The following is a 20,476-nucleotide window of genomic DNA, read 5'->3' on the forward strand; positions in this document are numbered from 1 at the left end:
AATACAGCGAGTGCCACTACTGCCAGCTAAATAAAAGATTCAAACTACTGAAGGCACTAACTACTGATAGGCATAGTTAGCAAATGAAAGATTTTGATAGAGAACAAACAATGTATTTACCTCAATAGTCATAATATATATAGCAGTTCAAGACAAATTTCAAAACTCCGCCACCTCTCTCCCCACATCCACCACTGCTGGCGGCTCACCTCCAACTGCGCAACGCTAGTTGCAACATTGCTGACAAGGAGAGCAGCAATGCTGAGATAAACTTCCCTGGATCATTACAGTAATGACAGTCTACAAGATGAACAGCACACAGATGAACACCATATTTCTCTAGTTTTTCTGTAATATTTTTCATTGAATCATGATGAGTGTATAATTCAACCTGCCCAGGACAGTCAAATAAAATGTAAGAATCTCTCAAGCGGCACACATGTTCTAGTAACCAATCTACATTTTTCTCCAAAAATTCCATACAAAACATCAGTCCTCCATTGGGTCCTAGGTGCAGATTAGTCATCACATCATCCACGGTAACTAACTCTGATACATCAGCTGCTGCTTCATAAATAAGAGAATCGTTAGCTGGATCTATGTTTATAATTGAAACTTTCCTCCCAATACTCTTAAGGAAATGGCCCATTGTCTGACAGTATGTTGTCTTTCCACTCCCTGGAGGTCCTATAACAAGTTGTCCAAAAATCGCAGCCATGTTTCCTAAAAGCAAGCCACAGTTCTTCAGTATGATTTCTCTAAGAAGTTTCACAGTTTTCACATCATAATTTTTCAAAGATACAGAAAAAAGCACTGGCTTAGGCATACATGTGTGCTCTGCAATATGGCGACACATCAATTCCCAGTCTTCATTTTCACAACCCTGAATTGTCCGAACATGGTAAACATCTGCTACACCATTAATTGTCCGAGATGCCTCCTTACATACAGTAATGAATGATCCCAACTTCTTGTACTGTGTCAATACAACGAAGAGCTTGTTTATGTAGTCTATCAGCACTATGTCAGTATGAACACCATCAATCAACACTGCAAATGCTTTCGATTTCACTTTGTGTATACCAGCCGGCGAAACAGCAATCCGAAATAATTCCATGGAAGCCATTAACAACTCATTTTCCAACAAATCAAAGTTGAAACGTTTTTCTTTTCCGTCTTCTGCCGAACAGAAATTAAAAGGATTTTTTGATTTCTCACAACAACGGACCAATGAGACATGTAAGCAATTAGCACCACTACTTTTTTCCGTTACGAACGATTAATAACTACACTCCAACAAAAATACTATACGTTCTGACTTTCTCCCGGGATTTGATTTTTGTAACGTTCCAATAAGAAAACATAAACAGCCTACTTACAAGTTTCAATCGCGGAATCCGCTTCATAGAAATTTCTAGTAGCTTCATGTCGACAGCCGAAATTTTGGCGATGGTAAACTGGAAGAGTGACAGAAAGGAAACAGGTTTCGACATGACAAAGTTCACTGTTCATTTATCAGCAATAGGTAAGGTGTCAAAACAGTGTTGCTACCCGCTTGCAGTACTAAGGTATAAAAAATGGTTCAAATGGCTCTGAGCACTATGGGCTCAAATGGCTCTGAGCACTATGAGACTCAACTGCTGAGGTCATTAGTCCCCTAGAACTTAGAACTAGTTAAACCTAACTAACCTAAGGACATCACAAACATCCATGCCCGAGGCAGGATTCGAACCTGCGACCGTAGCGGTCTTGCGGTTCCAGGCTGCAGCGCCTTTAACCGCACGGCCACTTCGGCCGGCTACTAAGGTATAAAGATATTTGTTTTCTTGCCTGCTTTCTCGTTCCGTGGGGTGGTATATTTACGCGAGTCCTAGTCTTGCTCCGGAAATTGACGATCATAACGTAACGGCGTTTTATAAGTTCTACAAAAAACCAAAGTCATCTTACATTATTTCGTTGTTGGGCATTTACTACTCAGGTGCAAGGCTGGTAAAATTTCAGGCGACACTCCTAGTGTTTCGGGATTTGCTTGCCTTGTAACCAGGTAACAAGCTGTGCTCCGTGGGGTGGAAAGCTGCAGCGCTCCAGGCGCCGTCGCCAGCTGCTGAAGGAGGAGGGCGAGGTAGCTGGCCAACTTCGTGAAGCGTGCAGTCTGTAGAAAATGGCTCTTCGCTGGAAAGAGCAAGACCATGTCGTGCCTCGGTGCGGGAACTTCATTTGTTTCTCAGTTGCCAGGACAACTTTCTTTTACTCAGTCGCCGGCCGGAGTGGCCGAGCGGTTAAAGGCGCTACAGTCTGGAACCGCACCACCACTACGGTCGCAGGTTCGAATCCTGCCTCGGGCATGGATGTGTGTGATGTCCTTAGGTTAGTTAGGTTTAAGTAGTTCTAAGTTCTAGGGGACTTATGACCACAGCAGTTGAGTCCCATAGTGCTCAGAGCCATTTGAACCATTTTTACTCAGTCTTGCACCTAATTTGATTTCCACTGTTACCTAATTCTGTCTCTTCATCGTCGTTACAGTCAACGTACTGGATGGATACAATTAAACTTTCGCTACGTGGCCAGTGTAGTCGGAAAACTATTTACCGTATGGGCACCCAACTTTATAGGAACGATGTTCGGACTATGCGCTGCAGTAATTGCGGCTATTTAGGACAGAGTTTAAGAACGCAACACAGTTTGAAGAGGAGAGTGTCGAGGGAGGTAGCCAACATCCCACTTGAGATGTTTCGGGCAGCAGCAGAGCAGCCTCTAGTGCGGCTCCAGACTGTCGTGGATGCAGACTGTCGGCAGACTGAGCAGCGTGTGTAACCTGGAACGTAAAAGTAGTACGCAGTTAACGAATGATACCCTCTCGTGCAGTAATTGTAATGTGTTCCTCTCAATAGTTTATTCGTTATGAACTTGTTCTTACACATGTTTCCACAAAATTTCATCGTCTTACGATCACTAGTTTTTCGTGGGGGTCCTCACGTAAGTAGCGAAAGTTTAATTATAACCACCCTGTATACACGATTGATGTTTTTTTTTTCAGTATCCGGACCAAGAAATTAAAACCGAAGTAGAAATCCGATAAAGCTGATCGCAGAAGTGTTGCTCAGTGTATACAGTCTGACCGTCGAACGCAAGTCGCACTTTTAAGTACCGCGCACACATTGAGCACTTAAAGATACCTAGAACAATAGATACGAGAATCACATTCGCATTTGCGAAAATGGGTAAGCCTGCACTCCACTACGCATTGGTGCCATTAAAAATTTGTGCCGTTCCGGGAATCGATCCCGGATCTTCCGGGTGACGCGAGCAGTCGCCTTGACCTCCTTTTTGTTATCTCATTTTGGTCGTTGTACGCGTTCGGGGGGGGGGGGGGGGGGGGGGGGGACGTCCCATGACGATTGTTTAAGTTTATTGTTGATCCATTAACTCATTTTTTTTTATTACAGAGGGCAGCTATCCCTCTGACCGAACACCCTGAGCCGGCCTGTGTGGTCGAGCGGTTCTAGGCGCTTCAGTCTGAAACACCGCGACCACTACGGTCGCAGGTTCGAATCCTGCCTGGGGCATGGATGTGTATGATGTCCTTAGGTTAGTTAGGTTTAAGTAGTTCTAAGTTCTAGGGGACTGATGACCACAGATGTTAAGTCCCATAGTGCCCAGAGCCATTTTAACACCCTGAGTTACCGTGCTGGCTCCCTGGGCCACCGAAGGACGCTTCCCGGACCAATCCAAACTTCTGTATGTCACTGCTTTCGTCTGCATCCTATACTCGCAGAGATACTGCGAGTCTTGTACAGGGACTGATGTATGATAAAAGTTATTAGGCATGAAATACTAAATTTCAGTGCCTCTGTCGTATTAATGAATTTACAATGTCCTTCATACATGCATGCTTACACGCCTGAAGGGCATTGCGAAGTACGTTGGAACAACACAGTCACTGAACTTCAGTTTTCGTAGAACAATACAGTCTCAGGCCAAGTGTGGAATGTGTGCTGACATTAATTTTTTTCATGGTGAGGGGTTCTGTATAATTTCAGCAGCCCACATAACGCGCTGCTGTCATGCATGTCAGCAAATTGCGACAATGGTGCAGGAATTTTGAGGCAGGACCAACAGATGTTCATGATGCAGGCTGTCAGGGAAGGAAGCCATTGTCAATAGATGATCTTGTTCAGCTAGTGGATCAGAAAATTCGAGAAAATGGTCTACGAAGGCAATTCAGAACAAGCGCAGAGGAATATTGACATCAGGCAATTCTGCTTCATGACAACGCTCGGCTGTACGATGCAGCTCCAAAAGTAAGCTCCTAATAAAGCATTTTTTATGTGAAGTGTTTGATCACCCACCATACAGCCCGGACTTGGCTACCTCTGATTTTCATCCATTTGCTAACATTAGCTGCTAGCTATGAGAACAGCATTTGGCACAGACAACGAGCTGTACACCGGCGTAGAGGATTGGCAAAAGCTTAGGCGGCAGCCTTCCATGACGAGGGTATTAGAAAGTTGATACCACGCTACGACAAATGCCTAAAGAGGACCGACGACTGTGCAGAGAAGTACCTGGAAGGTTTAGCTGAATGTTGCAAATGAAATACTTTAACTGTGGTTTCCATTTCGCAACAAATCGAACCTTGAAAAAAAAAAAAAATTAAAAAAATAGCCCTCATATTCCAATCTTAGTCATTTCCTGCATTTTATATCGTCTCACAGTGTCGCATGCATAACAGTAACGCCTCTACGTCTTTGGTTTCCTAACAATGGAACATCCCCATCGCAACCCCCTCAGATTTAGTTATAAGTTGGCACAGTGGATAGGCCTTGAAAAACTGAACATAGATCAATCGAGAAAACTGGAAGATGTTGTGTGGAACTATTAAAAAATAAGCAAAATATACAAACTGGGTCGTCCATACGTAAGATAAGCAATATTAAGGGCAATGTGAAGCGAGGAGCGCCGTGGTCCCGTGGTTAGCGTGAACAGCTGCGGTACGAGAGGTCCTTGGTTCAAATCTGCCCTCGACTGAAAATTTTGCTTTCTTTATTTTCGCAAAGTTATGATCTGTCCGTTCGTTCATTGACGTCTCTGTTCACTGTAATAAGTTTAGTGTCTGTGTTTTGCGACCGCACCGCAAGACCGTGTGATTAGTTACGAGAGGACGTGCCTCTCCAATGGGAACCGAAAACATTTGATCGCAAGGTCGTAGGTCAACCGATTCCTCCACAGGAAAACACGTCTGATATTTTGTATACGACACTGGTGACAGCATGTGCGTCACATGACAGGAATATGTTGTCGACCCACCTAACTAGTACACTTGGCGAATGGGTGAAAAGATTCTTCTACCTTGCCCGATTTAGGTTTTCTTGTGGATGTAATAATCACTCCAAAAAAAGTGATGAAAACATAAGAGTTTTTCACATAAACTGAAAATAAAAAGTTAAAATTTTCGGTCGAGGGAAGATTTGAACTGAAGACCTCTCGTTCTGCAGCTGTTCACACTAACCACGAGACCACGGCGCTCTTTGTTTCATACTGCCCTTAATATTGCCTATATTACACATGGACGACCAGTTTGTATATTTTGCTTATTTTTTCATAGTTCCACACAACTTCTTCCTGTTTTCTCGATCGATCTGTGTTCAGTTTTTCAAGGCCTATCCACTGTGCTAACTTATAACTAAATCTGAGGGGGGTGCGATGGGGATGTTCCCTTGTAAGAAACACATTCTACACAGTTCATCTGCATTGCCTCAATTTGAGCCCTTATGTGTCGCTTTAAAGTTGAGTGTTCTTCCATCGAATCACATCTAAAGCACACAAGTCTCGAAATCTATAATTTCTTTAAGCAAGAAGTTTCTACGATATTCTGCTTTGCTCTTGAAAATGAGGCATTTTACAGTAGGTACAGTACGGCGGACGTTCGTGATACCTTCTTCTCATGATGGTGAGACTGTGGCTTGCGGAGCTGTTACTTGTCACTAGTTGACAAAGTGTAACATCTTTGAAATTCTCCTTGTATGCGCTGTACAATGCAGAAAGGGAACCTTGTGATTCTTTAACTTCTTTGCCAGGTTATCTGAAATTTTGCCGGTATATGAAGTCTCGCAACAACATACTTGCATTTTACAACATCAGGAGAATATCAAAAACTTTGTTCAGTAGCAAAGACAGACTGGAACTCTTGTCTCATAGTGATGTGTATAAAATCACATCTAAATACCGCGGAAAAATATACGTTGGTCAGTCATCTAGAGCTCACAGTTAGAACATGGGAGAAGCTGAATACTAAGAAACAAAGATTCAACCATTGATGATCAACTTTTAAGAGAAAATCACTAGCATGATGTGAAATGTGAAAATTTACATTCTATTAAGAAAAGTAGAAAGATGATATTATTCGTAATACTGAAAATAAACAGACATATGTAACCGAATTACAGCTCACAAGAGGAATCCACCGTTGGTCGCTCTCCGAAACAGTCGAAACTCGTTTTTGGTGAAAGAAGGGTAAAAATAAAGGTACACCTCATTCGGCTTAGATGCAAGCACTGGACAGTTTTCTAGAAAATGAAGGTCAAACTTCCGACGCGACTTCGTCAGTCCACTCGCTTATCGTGAAATCAAGTGAGTTGGTAGCACAGTGACTAAGAGCTCAGTTTCGCAATTTCGCGTCCCGTCTTAACATCCAATCTTATGCTTTTTCTTTTTCTGTCGCGGATCTATGTCACATCAATGTTTTTTGTGACATCTTAAAATATAATGGAATCATTGACAAAAGAAATAGCTTTTCATATTTTATTAAAATTAGATTGATTCATCACAAATCTTATACAATATTAATAATTAACAATGACTGAGAATGAAAAACATTAAAATTCTAATATTTCAATTTTTGATTTGTATTTTACTTTTATGTTTCAAGAGACTCCGTGCAGACACAGAAACGTTCAAAGCAGAGAAGTTCGGAGCAGCACAAGCAGCGTGCGAAGGCACATATACCTCAGTCACGTTTGTGTGAATACCATTACGAAAAGAACCTCGCGTATTGAAGCATTTTCTCGAAAACTGGAGGCTGCAGTTGGTTATGCTTCCCGGTGCGTATTTCAATTGCGTCGCTTCTACTTATGATTTCCCTTTGCTGTGTCTTGAGGGTGGGGACATTCCGTAATCGACGAATGTAATTCTAGGCCTGTCATTAAAGGTATATGTCGCAGAGTTTACTTAACGGCGAACACTTTGACTGAGTTACTTTTAATGAACATTTCGGTGTTCCGAATTCATCAACAAAGGACTCAAGTATAAGGGAGGGATCGTTTTGCCCAACCCACGAAACAATAAGGTACACAAACGGCATCATTCTCACCTTAAGGTCTCAATACGTTGACCACAAAATGATAGGTTTTTTGTGAGCTTTCTAGAATTTGTGGCTGTTCCGTGCTCATTGTGATGTTGTTCGTTAACTGATTTTCGTCTTGAGGGACTCGAGGCCCAAATTTGTCACTAACTTCTTGGCGAAAAACTGTTGATAGCAGTTTTCTGGAAGATGCTATTCCTTGTCAGTTCTAATGACAAGAAGATTTGAAATCTTTATTTCTTTTGCCATTAATTTCATTGCGTTTTACGATGTCATAAAAAATAATGATCTCACTTACTTCCGGAACAACAAGAGAGAAAAAAAGCGACACGATTGGATTTGAACACGGGCCACATTATTTCGAACCCGTGCTCTTAGCCATTGCACTACCAACACAGTTGTTTTCATGCCGCGCGAGTAGGCCAATGAAATCGCCTCGATACTTAGACTCTCGTTTTCTACAAAGCTATTGCGTGATGCAGCCTAACCCAAAATAGGTGTCCTTTACTTTAACACTTCTGTCAATCTGCCAAGTTTTGACTGTATCAGAGCGACCTGTTAAACGGACAAACACAGTTTGTTTCTTTCTCTTGTGTTAAATTAAGTTGTAATTACAACTATTAGATTTAAATGGTAAATTCTACTTATTACTTCATCAATAGTTAAATTTATCACCACACAGTTTATTTTCTATTTCAGTTAATGCAACAGTTTCTGAGTGGCAAAAAGGTCATGTTTTCCAATGTAAACACTCTATATGTCTTTGCGGTATTTTCCGTGTAAATAGTATCTGTGTAAGTCGCATGTCATTTTATCTGTGTTTGGGGGATTCTGTCGTGACTTAAAGAAGCTGACGTAAGAAATCGTAAACCTGTTCGTCACCAACTCCAAATAACTTTGTGGAACATTAGGAAACGCTTTCCATTTAATGTTATAATGTTCTGCCAAGCAAATTAGTTAATTAAGTGTAATTCAGCCACGAAAGAAGTAGCTTAAAATAATTGTTCGATCGGTTCTTGACTTTTGCTCAGGAGTTTGTACTCTTACGAGGTTGGATTAATAGGAGAAAGACAGAAGATCCGTCTAAGAGCAGATTGTTTCGTTACTAGGTTGCGCAGTCGGGGTGGGAGCAATAGGGGAGCTTTAAACGAACTCCAGTGGCAAACGCTACAAGAGAGGCATAATGCGTCACGGAGTGGGTTCCACGGAAATTCCGAGTGCGTGCATTTCAAGAAGAATCGAAAAAAACATTGCTTGCTCTGCATACGTATCACGAAATTAGAGAGACCCCGAAGTGTACCGAAATCTTTCTTCTCATCGACCATTCATGAATGCAAAAGGGATGCGACTATAGATGTAGATATAGATGTTGAAATAAGGAACTCCGTTGTTCACCAGGCGAGGTTGTGCCGTGTTTAGAATACTGGACTTGCATTCTGGAAGACGACGGTTTAGGTTCCAGTCATTCCGGTTTAGGTTTCCAGTGATTTCCCCAAATCGTTCCACGCAAATGCCGGCACGATTTCTCTGAAAAGGGCCGGTCAATTTCCTTCCCCATTCTTTCGAAATTCGAGATTGTGCCCCCGCTTCAATGACCATACTGTCGACGGGACGTTAATTTTCAATCTTTCTTCCTTCGGATTGTATTCTCCATGTGCTCTTAAAACAGTCCAAGCCAATGACGAGATCGTGAATGCGCGATGCAAGGTACGAGGGTAATACCAAAAGTAAGGTCCCTATTTTTTTTATAGGTACATAGACCTGTTTATTTCTACAATGGTCTAAATCTGTTTACAGCTTGAACATTTAGCTATTTTTCGACATAATCACCATTTCTGTCGATGCATTTTTGTAGACGCTGTGGCAGTTTTTGTATGCCCATGTCATACCAGCTCGCCGCCATGCTGTTCAGAAAGTTATGAACCTCTTCTCTTACCTCATCGTCGGAGCTGAATCGCTTTCCGGGAAAATGTTCTTTTAACCTAGGGAACAGCTGATAGTCACTGGGCGCCAAGTCAGGACTATAGGGTGGGTGATTATGTTCCATTGAAACTGTTACAGGAGATCAACGGTTTGCCGAGCGATGTGTAGGCGAGCGTTGTCATGGAGAATGTGTACGCCCTTGCTCAACATTCCTCTTCTCCGGTTCTGAATTGCCCGTTTGAGTTTTTTCAGAGTCTCACAGTACATGTCAGCGATATTTGTGGTCCCAGTGGGCATAAAGTCGACCAACAATATCCGTTTCTGATCCCAAAAAATGGTTGTCATGACTGTGTTTGTTTGAATTTCCGCGGCTTTGGCGAAGAAGGATGCCGCCACTGGCGTCATTGTTGCTTGGTCTCAGGTGTAAAGTGGTCTGCCCAGGTTTCGTCACCCGTGGCAACTGAGTCCAGAAAGTTGTCCTGTTCGGCTGCAAGGCGGTGAAGAAATGCGCGGGAAGCATCAACTCGTTGTCAAATGTGGTGCTCAGTCAGGATGCGAGGCCCCATCTTGCGCACACCTTCCGGTAGTTCAATGTTTCCGTTAAAATTCTGTGAGCGGTGCTCCGGGGAACCTCAGGAACCAACGTGCAGAGATCATCCAGGGTGATCCGCCGACCTTCACGCATGCTTTGCTCAACCTTCAACATTGTCTCCTCAGAAACCGACGGTCTCCCGCTCCTTTGTTCGTCGTGAATTTCGGTTCGACCAGCTGCAAACTCTCTACACCCCTTACGAACATTTTTGACATCCATGCACACTTCCGTCAATTGGCGATGGATTTCAATCGGCGCAGTGCCATTTGCGTTCAAAACCGAATAACTGCCCGCAATTCGCGCTTGGCGGAACATCCAACAGGAGCTCCGTTCCCAACAGCGGCCAAGCCATGACTGAACGCCTCAGCGCGTGAAGCACTCTTCATAACGGTGTGACCAACTGCCACACAAACAGAGCTCTGTACTTATAAAAAAATTAGAGACCTTACTTTTGGGATTACCCTCGTACATTCAACTATCCAGGTCTGTCTGTTACGACCACATAGAGGCAAGCGTGGAATGCAAAAATTATGCTTATACACTACACTTACTTGCCCTAAGATTTCTACTTGAAAATGCTTACATTCTCAGAAGGAAGGGATGTTGCAACAACTTTCTGAAGACGTGCTTGGCGAAGAATCACTGGTCGTCCGTTAAATCCAGGTTATGTTAATTTAAAACACGGAATAAAGTCAATGGCTGCTGAGATCTAAAGCTTGATTCCGGTAAATAATTATTATTGTAAACTTTCGTACGAACTCAAGATACAAGTCCAACTGAACTTATCCATATTAATCCTAGGGCGAGCGTGAAGCGACTACCAAGCTAATGATTTTGTAACTATGAATCTGACATGAAAAGAATAATTCAGAATATTATTATTGCGGCCTAGCCATATTAAAAAATGTTAGAGATCGCGGCGTCGATACACCACGTTCAGCACGCAGAGGCAGGCAAAGTAAAAATAGCAGCACTCAGAGTGCTCCAAGCGACGTTCAGGAAACAAGTGCGTGCGCTCGTGAAAACTCTACCTGTCGTTAACTTGGCCGGAAAACTTAGTGTTACGTCATGGGAGACCAAGCGCAATAATATCGTGGTCGGGCAACAGACAAGAGCTAACGGCATGGTGGAAAAGATGTAAACATAACAAGAACTACAGCCATCTCTCACGGCATGTGCTTCATTGACTACTGCGGTCCTATTTGATGGCTGCGGCAGTAGTGAGTTATGTTACTATCTTTGAGGTCCCACTTCCTTCCTTTGTAACGGCAATCTTGTAATCTTGTGCTGATACGGACGAGAACAGTGGATTTATAGTGCACTCCGGTACTGGTGTCATTACCAGTTATACAACGCCGGCACTATGATTGCTAATTTTCACTCCCACTGGCGGCGTCCCATTTCAGCTACTGTTTCAATCATTATACTGATTGTAGGTATGACTGCCTGTAAGTCTTATGTTTGCCCGCCATACACTCGTGAGTGGATAACTAGGTGGATTGTGCGCAAGCACATCAAGTAATTTTACTGACCATCACTTCTTGTAGCTTTGTTATTTTAGTAATTTGTTTCATTTTTTTTTCTTTTTCGATCTATGTAGCTACGGCCCACTCTGTGGAGCTACTGATTGAAATGGCACTTAGTCTAAATTGGTCAATGGTGAAAAATAATGATTACAGTCAAAGTGTGTAGCGTTTTCTGATGAAAGCTGGTTCTGCCTCGGTGCCAGTGCTCTCCGAGTATTGATCAGAAGAAGGATAGTTGAGTTCCTACAACAAATCTGTCACCATGCTAGGCACACTGGACGTTCACCTGGAGTTATGGTCTGGTGTGGGATTTCTTACGACAGCAGGAGCACTCTCGTGTTCGTGCCACACATCTTGTCTGCAAATTTTGTACGTCAGTCAGGTGATTCGATCTGTTGTGCTGCCGTTCATGAACAGCATTTGAGGGTGTGTTTTCCAACAGGACAACGCTCTCCTACCTACCGCCATTGTAACCCAGCAGCTTTGGCCTGCTCTATCACCAGATGTGTCCCCAGTGGAGCTCATGTGAGATGTCATCCGACGACAACTTCAGCATCATCCACAAGCAGCTAGAACCGTCCCTTTATTGAGGGACCAAGTGCAACATGTATAGATCTCCATGCCATGAACTGACATCCAGCACCTTTACAACACAATGTATGCACATTTGCATACTTGCATTCAACATTCTGGCGGTTACACTAATTATTAACGTACCAGCACTTCACATTTGCAATGGCTTATCTCGCGCTTGCATTAACCTGTGGCCTTGCAATTTTAATCATTTAAATATGTTGTCTAGGCAAACGTATTCCTGAAATTTCATAACTTTACCTGAATTATTTTTTGGTGTTGCGAGCTTTTCTTCCGTCAGTATATTTGTTGTCCTTTCACAAACTTTGTAAGACAGCGGTACTACCGAACCGTGCCATTATTGCAGTTGGCCTCCAGTGGCCGTTATTGGAAACACATTGTGACGTTACAGTAAACAAAAGGCCTCTCAGTTGTTTCGACTTTCATACGAGCTGTGGAACTCTGAACAGCTCCACGAGCTATTTGTCTGTCCCTTGGAACAGCAGAAGACATTCTGATCTGCTTGAAGCGCACAGGTAGACACACGAACCCACCGAAGCGCTCTCATTCAAAGGTGCAAATAAGACTATGGTCGACTAATACCTGCCTGAAGAGATGTAATTTGTGCTGTATCTGATATGCTTATGATTTGGTTCTACACTATTGTCTGCCTGTGATCATGCATATTTTTAAAATTACTGAGAAATCACCAAGCGCAAATCATCCAGCTTTGCCTAATGCCCTGATTCAGCAGTCCAATCTTAGCGCCCCGCATACTACGACGATTCCTATTTTCACTGATTTAGCCCTCTCTCCTAAGTGGACGTTGCGATGCGTGGAACGGACGAGTGCAGCCGTGCGTTTTACGTGGCAGGGGCAGAGCAAACACTTGTCGTCCTCGTGTCCCTTTCGTATCTGTAGCCAGGGAGCGCGCAGGCCACGGTCGGCGCCGGTCGATGCGACCCATCGGACCGGACGGATCCTATCCTAATGAACCTAATGAACAGCGGCCACACGAGCTGTGATGAACCGTGATGAGCTGTCCGATCCTTCAACGCGTACTTACTCTCCTACTCATCATATTCGCAGTTGTTCAAAAACTGCGCGTCATAATTCGGGATGTATTCGAAGCAAATGCCGAAGCCGAATTAGGCGGTCGTTACAACGGGGTTCCTCAGCACGACTAAATACTCTCTCTACTTTCTTGGTGATGCGTCGTGAGCTGGTAGAGGGGCAATGAGAACAGTGAAGGATAGTTCTATTCGAATATTAAAGAACATAAACAGAAATCCTTTCGTGGAGTAACATATTTACAATGAAAAAAGACAAATAATGATTAAGTAACTAAAGATTAAAGTCTACTTTCACTAACGTTGGACTTGTATAAAATGCAGTGCTAGTAGTTCCTTGGAAATTTTCTAAGGTTAATCACACGATAAGTATTTAGTTGGCGTAAGGCGAAAGTCAGATGAAGTAAAATCACAGCGCTAAGGCAGGTGGGGAGTCGGAGATAAACAGTGCATGGCGACTGTTTAACGATTCCTTAGCGAGCTTCTGGTTGAAAAAATTGGAAATTTGTGGTAAGGACTATGGGACCAAACTGCTGAGGTCATCGGTCCTTAGACTTACGCACTACTTAATTTAATTTTAAATTAACGACAGCCTCAGTTGCAATGTTTACCTAGACTTACCTAGGTTACAGTTGGGATAACCCAACCTTCTTTAGAATAAAAGGAACTACGATTTGTCCATAATGGACAATGTCAAAAACTAAAAACTATAATATAGTACTACACCGTCACATTGCAATAACATATCTGGGAAACAGCCTCGGCCCCACTTCGCGACCGCAGTATGGCAGCAACGGATGTTGTACTGGAACTGGCTATAGCCTCTTAATCCAACCTAAACTAACTTACGCTAACGACAACACACACACACACACCCATGCCAGAGGGAGGACTCGAACATACGACGGAGGGAGCCGGCTTCTGGTTGATACAGCCGTTGCCCGTCCCAGTGATCTCGAAAGAATAACTGGTTAGATAGCTGGGACCGAATTGCCGATCCGCGCTTGAGCGCCGGACCAAATACTGCCGCGGCGGACGGATACGGCGCGAATTGGTGGCGAGGACACGACATGTGTTAGGAAAATAGTGGCCGCGATCGCTGGAAGCGGACTTCGTGTCTCTCGTGGCAGAAGCCAGAGATTCGATGGACAACTAATCAGCGTGTTGATGTTGTACTTGATGCCGTTGTCCGGAACATTTACCGACATGCGGGGCGAGTGCGGATCGTTGTTTGCTTGCGTGCACTTGTGCGTGTCGTTGCGAACGATGCCCGAAACCTGGCCACCCGCTGCACGCGAGTGTTTTGCAGGTTGCTGTCTTGCAGAAGGCACTCAGTACTTGGTCTCTGACAGTTTTTATACAGGGCGTTTCAACAATTCATTTTACACACTTCTAGAGGTTGTAGAGGGGACTTAGTAGACCAAGTTTTAAGTGGAGACCCTCGTCCGTAAACGTCTTCCAACGATGCCGCAGAGCGTCATAGGCGCCGGCGCCTGTAAATGTATGTATACAGAGGGTGATTTCGTGATGATGTTACAAACTTTTTAGGATGATGGAGAAGGCTAAATGTATCAATTTGAGGTAAAGGTCCCGTGCCGGATAGGAACGGTCGCAAGCTGTATGCGAAAACCGTTATGAATCCTCTGACAGTCCAATACATGTACTAGTATTGTGACTGCTAAGACTTAGGGTAGGCAACTTTCAGAGGTGGTGGTAGTATGGACCACAACGAGAATAAATTTCTAGTAAACATTGGCTCTAAAATACATGCCTCAAGAGCTGTGAGCACTTGCTCAATAGAGGAGACGTGTTTCACGATAGCGAAATTGAATAAGGGCTCTTAGATCCTCAGGTATGCAGTTCAGAATTTTTTTTCCTTGTTTTGGTCCATGCTACCACCTCTGAGAGTTGTCCACCCTGTAATCTTAACAACAACAGTACCAGTACATGTATTTCACTGTCAGAGGTATCAGAATAGTATTCGCTTTAACGTTGGATTCGTTTGTTTCCGGTACAGGGACTGTATACCTCAAATTGAAACATTTAGCCTCCTCCATCATCCTAAAAAGTTTGTAACATTATCACGGAATCACCCGGTCTATACATACATATACAGGCGCGGTTCCAGACTGTAGCGCCTAGAACCGCTTGGCCACCCCGGCCGGCAGGTGAAAGACATTTTAACTGAAAGTCACTGCCTGGTATCTGCGGATAAATACGATATTGCAGTGCCTATGTTGTTAAGAAGTACGATGCAATGTTCCTTCGCAAATGAATGCATGACCGAAGGAACTTTGCGTCGTTCTTCTTAAGAACAAAGATATTGCGTTATCATATCGTGTTAAAATTTTGTTTGTTTCCTAATGTTTTTATTCGAGCAGCACTTTACTAACGTGTATTACCTGTTTTTAGTTATTAAATTTATTACAAGTTCGATTTAGTCCCGTTATGTACTATATTCTTCGGAATTAAAACTGAGAATTAACATTACTTGAGAAAATACTGCAACCAGACACTTTTTATACAGTTCTTCAGGCAATTGTCAGTGGCTGTATATGTTTCAGGAAAATCATGGCACTTGGCTGCATTAGAACAGTTTTTTTATTTGCTACCAGTTTCGTTCAGTGACCGTCATTTGGCATCTGAATCAACGTTAAAAAAACCGAAAATGACAACAAATCCTTAATGTCAAAACGTCATTAAGAGACGAAAACACAAAACGTAACTTACGAAGAATTGACTAATACAAGTCACGTGTCAATCATGTTGAGTATCTGACACAATTTTATACTGTATACTGATCCTCCTTGGGAAAATGTATTCCATGTAATTCCTGTTTCACTGTAAGTTATGTTTCAGGAGCTACACTGCTTTATTGACAACTTTTCTGCATATTATCATTAAGGTACCTTTTAACATGGTATACTTTGTGCTGTTTAACACTGATTAAGTTTTTTTCTTAAATCCATGATGATTTAGCTTCTCAGTAAAATACTGGAAACTTCAAAGTTAATCATTTGTTCCTGAGTGCGTGTGTGTTGGGACATGTGATACACTAAATTTCATACTGAACCCAGAAATTGTATATAAAAATTGCCGCTCTTGTTTTTAATTATATCTCAGCGTTATTCGTCACATGTTACGTCATTATTATTTTATGCATGTTAGACAGATAGTAAATTATAATGTGCATACAACATTTACTGTACTAGAAATAAAAGGAAATGAAAATTTTTTGATAGTTGATGCTTGGCGTTAAGTGATGAAAACATTATCCTCTTTTGTATAAATATTACTTACGCTTTTACTGTAAACGTTGTATTTAGGGTTGCTTGTATCTTAAAATTATCTTTCTGCGTTTTGATTCATACCGACTGGACATCTCTGAGGTGTATCTTCGAGGCTACGAGGACTTTGGTTACTCATGCTACTACCAGACTACATTTGTCCAGTTTCCCGTTGTGTGTGCATAACAAAAGTAGCTCATGTGGGAAAGTCATTGTTCTTCTGCGTTACTATTCATGAATTCGACAACTAATACTATTTTATGGTCCGACTTGATTGTATTAGTCATTTCTTCCTAAGTTACGTTTTGTATTTCGCGTTTTTATGACGTTCTGTATACCGAGGTTATGTTGAAATTTTTGTTTTTTAACATTTATTCTGGTGCCAGAAATTGTTATTGACTGAAACCGATAGCAAATAAATAAATATTTCTAATGCAGTCAAGTGTTATGAGTTCCCTGAAACTCTTTATGTATCTTTAATTGTGCCAAGAGGCGTTTGATGTGTTAGCCATCGTCAGGTGACGTAATACATCTTAACCACCTCCTTAGTGGCCTCTTAGTCCAACTACGCAACTCAATACAGCAGCGATTTTGGGTACCACGGATTCTACAGTTTCTTAGCGGTTGGTACGGAGTTAAGAGTACCAGACGTATATGATCAGGTCACGCAATTTCTTTAGATTATGGGCCGGCGCTTAGTGTTTGCAGAAATGGAGCCAGATGGAGTACCAGATGTGCTTCATCGCGTTAAGGTCATCGGAATTTGGTAGCCAAGACATCAACGTTAGTTCACTGCTATGTTCCTCAAACTACTGTGCCACGACTCCAGCCTTCTGACACGGACAGCTACCCTACTGGAAAACGCATCGCTGGCGGGAAAGATATCAAGAATGAAGGGATGCCCATGACCCGCAGTAATACTTACGTAGTCCTAGGTAGTGGTGGCTTCCATTGCTGCCACATGTCCCACGGAATGTCCCCATGCCATAATACTTCTCCAAAGCCTGTATCGGTGGCGCACGCAGTTCGCATTGATGACGCTACGCCTGATACAGCACTTTACTCTGCCACAGATCGTCACCTATTATGCTTTATAAAGTGTGCAGACCTCTGACCTTCCGTGTTCAGTTATGAGGAGTGGACATCCGACTTCCGACAACTTCTAGCCTGCTCTTGGTGTCACCGTGCTTTAACTACTTTCCACAAATGCTCGCTTCACGTCAGCAGCACGCGAAAGGCTTCGCCGTTTCAAAGATGCACTGGGGTATAACAACCTGCCTTTTGTCAAAGCCGATTATGCCAGTGCATTTCCCCTTTGCCGGTACGCGTCGTCGCTAGAATGTATCTCCATTCGTCTGTGTTCCTCTTGTACGCTTTTCTTAGCGCGACACGTGCCCACAACACCACCGGCCGGCAGTGTCCCGCGGCGGGCACTGGTTATAATGTTTCGACTTATCAGTGTACATTACACTAGAACAACGCTTTTATTGAGTGCATTTTGAACAATGCAGCTGCAAATGACAAAAAAGTGCCATCGGTGAAGATAATATAAAGAGCCAAAGAAACTGGTACACCTACCGACTATCGTGTAGGGCCCCCGCGAGCACGCAGAAGCGCCGCAGCACGACGTGGCATGGACTCCACTAATGTCTGAAGTAGTGCTGGAGGGAACTGACACCATTAATCGTGCAGGGCTGTCCAAAAATCCGTAAGAGTACGATAGGGTGGAGATCTCTTAAGAACAGCACATTTCAAGCCATCCAAGATAAGCTCAGTAATGTTCGTGTATAGGGAGTTTGGTGGCCAGCGGAAATGTTTAAACTCAGAAGAGTATTGCTGGAGCTACTCTGCAGCAATTACGGACGTGTGGGGTGTCGCATCGTCCTGCTGGAATTTCCCAAGTCCTTCGGAATGCACAATGGACATGAATGGATGCAGATGATCAGACGGGATGCTTAAGTACTTGTCACCTGTCAGAGTCGTACCTAGACCTATCACGGGTCCCATATCACTCCAACTGCACACGCTCCACACAATTACAGAACCTCCACCGGCGTGAACAGCTCCATGCTGACATGCAGGGCCCATGGATTCATGAGGTTGTCTCCATGCCCGTACACGTTCATCCGCTCGATACAATTTTAAAGGAAACTCGTCCGACCAGGCAACATGTTTCCAGTCATCAACAGTCTAGTATCGGTGTTAACGGGTACAGGCGAGGCGTGAAGCTTTGTGTCGTGTAGTCACCAAGGGTACACTAGAGGGCCTCCGGTTCCGCCCGTATCTATAATACTTCGTTGAATGTTTCGCACGCTCACAGTTGTTGGCCCAGCATTGAAATCTACAGCAGTTTGCGGAAGGGTTGCACTTCTGTCACGTTGAACGAATCTCTTCAGCCGTCGTTGGTCCTGTTCTTGCAGGATCTTTTTCCAGGAGATTTGATGTTTTATTGGATACCTGATATTTACGATACACTCGTGAAATGGTCGTACGAAAAATCCCCACTTGATCGATACCTCTGAGATGCTGTGTCCCATCGCTCGTGCGCCGACTAGAACACCACGTTCAAACTCACTTAAATCTTGATAACCTGCCACTATAGCAGCAGTAACCGATCTAACAACTGTGCCAGTAACCGATCAAACAACTGTGTCAGACACACGTCTTATATAGGTGTTGCCGACCGCTGCGTCGTATTCTGCTTGTTTATACACTACTGGCCATTAAAATTGCTACACTACGAAGATTACGTGCTACAGACGCGAAATTTAACCGACAGGAAGAAGATGCTGTGATATGCAAATGATTAGCTTTTCAGAGCATTCACACAAGGTTGGCGCTGGTGACGACACCTACAACGTGCTGACATAAGGAAAGTTTCCAACCGATTTCTCATACACAAACAGCAGTTGACCGTCGTTACCTGGTGAAACGTTGGAGAAGGAGGAGAAATGCGTACCATCACGTTTCCGACTTTGATAAAGGTCGGATTGTAGCCTATTGCGATTGCGGTTTATCGTATAGCGACATTTCTACTCGCGTTGGTGGAGATCCAATGACTGTTAGCAGAATATGGAATCGGTGGGTTCCGGAGGCTAATACGGAACGCCGTGCTGGATCCCAACGGCCTCGTATCACTGGCAGTCGAGATGACAGGCATCTTATCCGCATGGCTGTAACGGATCGTGCAGCCACGTTTCGATCAACAGATGGGGACGTTTGCAAGACAACAACCATCTGCACGAACAGTTTGACGACGTTTGCAGCAGCATGGACTATCTGCTCGGAGACAATGGCTGCGGTTACCCTTGACGCTGCGTCACAGACAGGAGCGCTTGCGATAGTGTACTCAACGACGAACCTGGGAGCACGAATGGCAAAACGTCAATTTTTCGGATGAATCCAGGTTCTGTTTACAGCATCATGATGGCCGCATACGTGTTTGGCGACATCGCGACAGCGCGGTCAACGCACATTGGAAACGTGTATTCGTCATCGCCATACTGGCGTATGACCCGGCGTGATGGTATGGGGTGCCATTGGTTACACGTCTCGGTGACCTCTTGTTCGCATTGACGGCATAGTGAACAGTGGACGTTACATTTCTGGTGTGTTACGATCCGTGGCTCTACCTTTCATTCGATCCCTGCCAAACTCTACATTTAATCCATTTCGGCAGGGTAATGTACGACCGTATGTTGCAGGTCCTGTACGGGCCTTTCTGGATACAGAAAATGTTCGACTGCTGCCCTGGCCAGCACATTCTCCAGATCTCTCACCAATTGAAGACCTGGTCAATGGTGGCCGAGCAACTGGCTCGTCACAATACGCCAGTCACTACTCTTGATGAACTGTGGTATCGTGTTGAAGCTGCATGGGCAGCTGTAGCTGTACACGCCATCCAAGCTCTGTTTGACTCAATGCCCAGGCATATCAAGGCCGTTATTACGGCCAGGTGTTTGTTCAGGGTACTGATTTCTCAGGATCTATGTACCCAAATTGTGTGAAAATGTAATCACATGTCAGTTCTAGTATAATATACTTGTCCAATGAATACCCGTTTATCATCTGCATTTCTTCTTGGTGTAGCAATTTTAATGGCCAGTAGTGTGTATACAGTGACGCACAAAAGTATTCCGCCAGCA

General features: G+C 43.6%; 1 protein-coding gene across 1 annotated transcript; it reads right to left on the reverse strand.

The window, feature by feature from the left end:
- Positions 1-205: 205 nt before the first annotated feature.
- LOC124594004 (GPN-loop GTPase 2-like) lies at positions 206-735 on the reverse strand. The gene has a single exon (XM_047132355.1). The coding sequence runs from the start codon at positions 716-718 to the stop codon at positions 206-208; it is 513 nt and encodes a 170-aa protein (XP_046988311.1). The 5' UTR covers positions 719-735.
- Positions 736-20,476: the final 19,741 nt, after the last annotated feature.

This window comes from Schistocerca americana, chromosome 2, assembly GCF_021461395.2.
Source record: "Schistocerca americana isolate TAMUIC-IGC-003095 chromosome 2, iqSchAmer2.1, whole genome shotgun sequence".
NCBI lineage: Eukaryota > Metazoa > Arthropoda > Insecta > Orthoptera > Acrididae > Schistocerca > Schistocerca americana.

What these genes read in the sequence shown, in the direction of transcription:
- LOC124594004 (XM_047132355.1), bottom strand. Translation starts at nt 718, where the DNA reads ATGGCTGCGATTTTTGGACAACTTGTTATAGGACCTCCAGGGAGTGGA.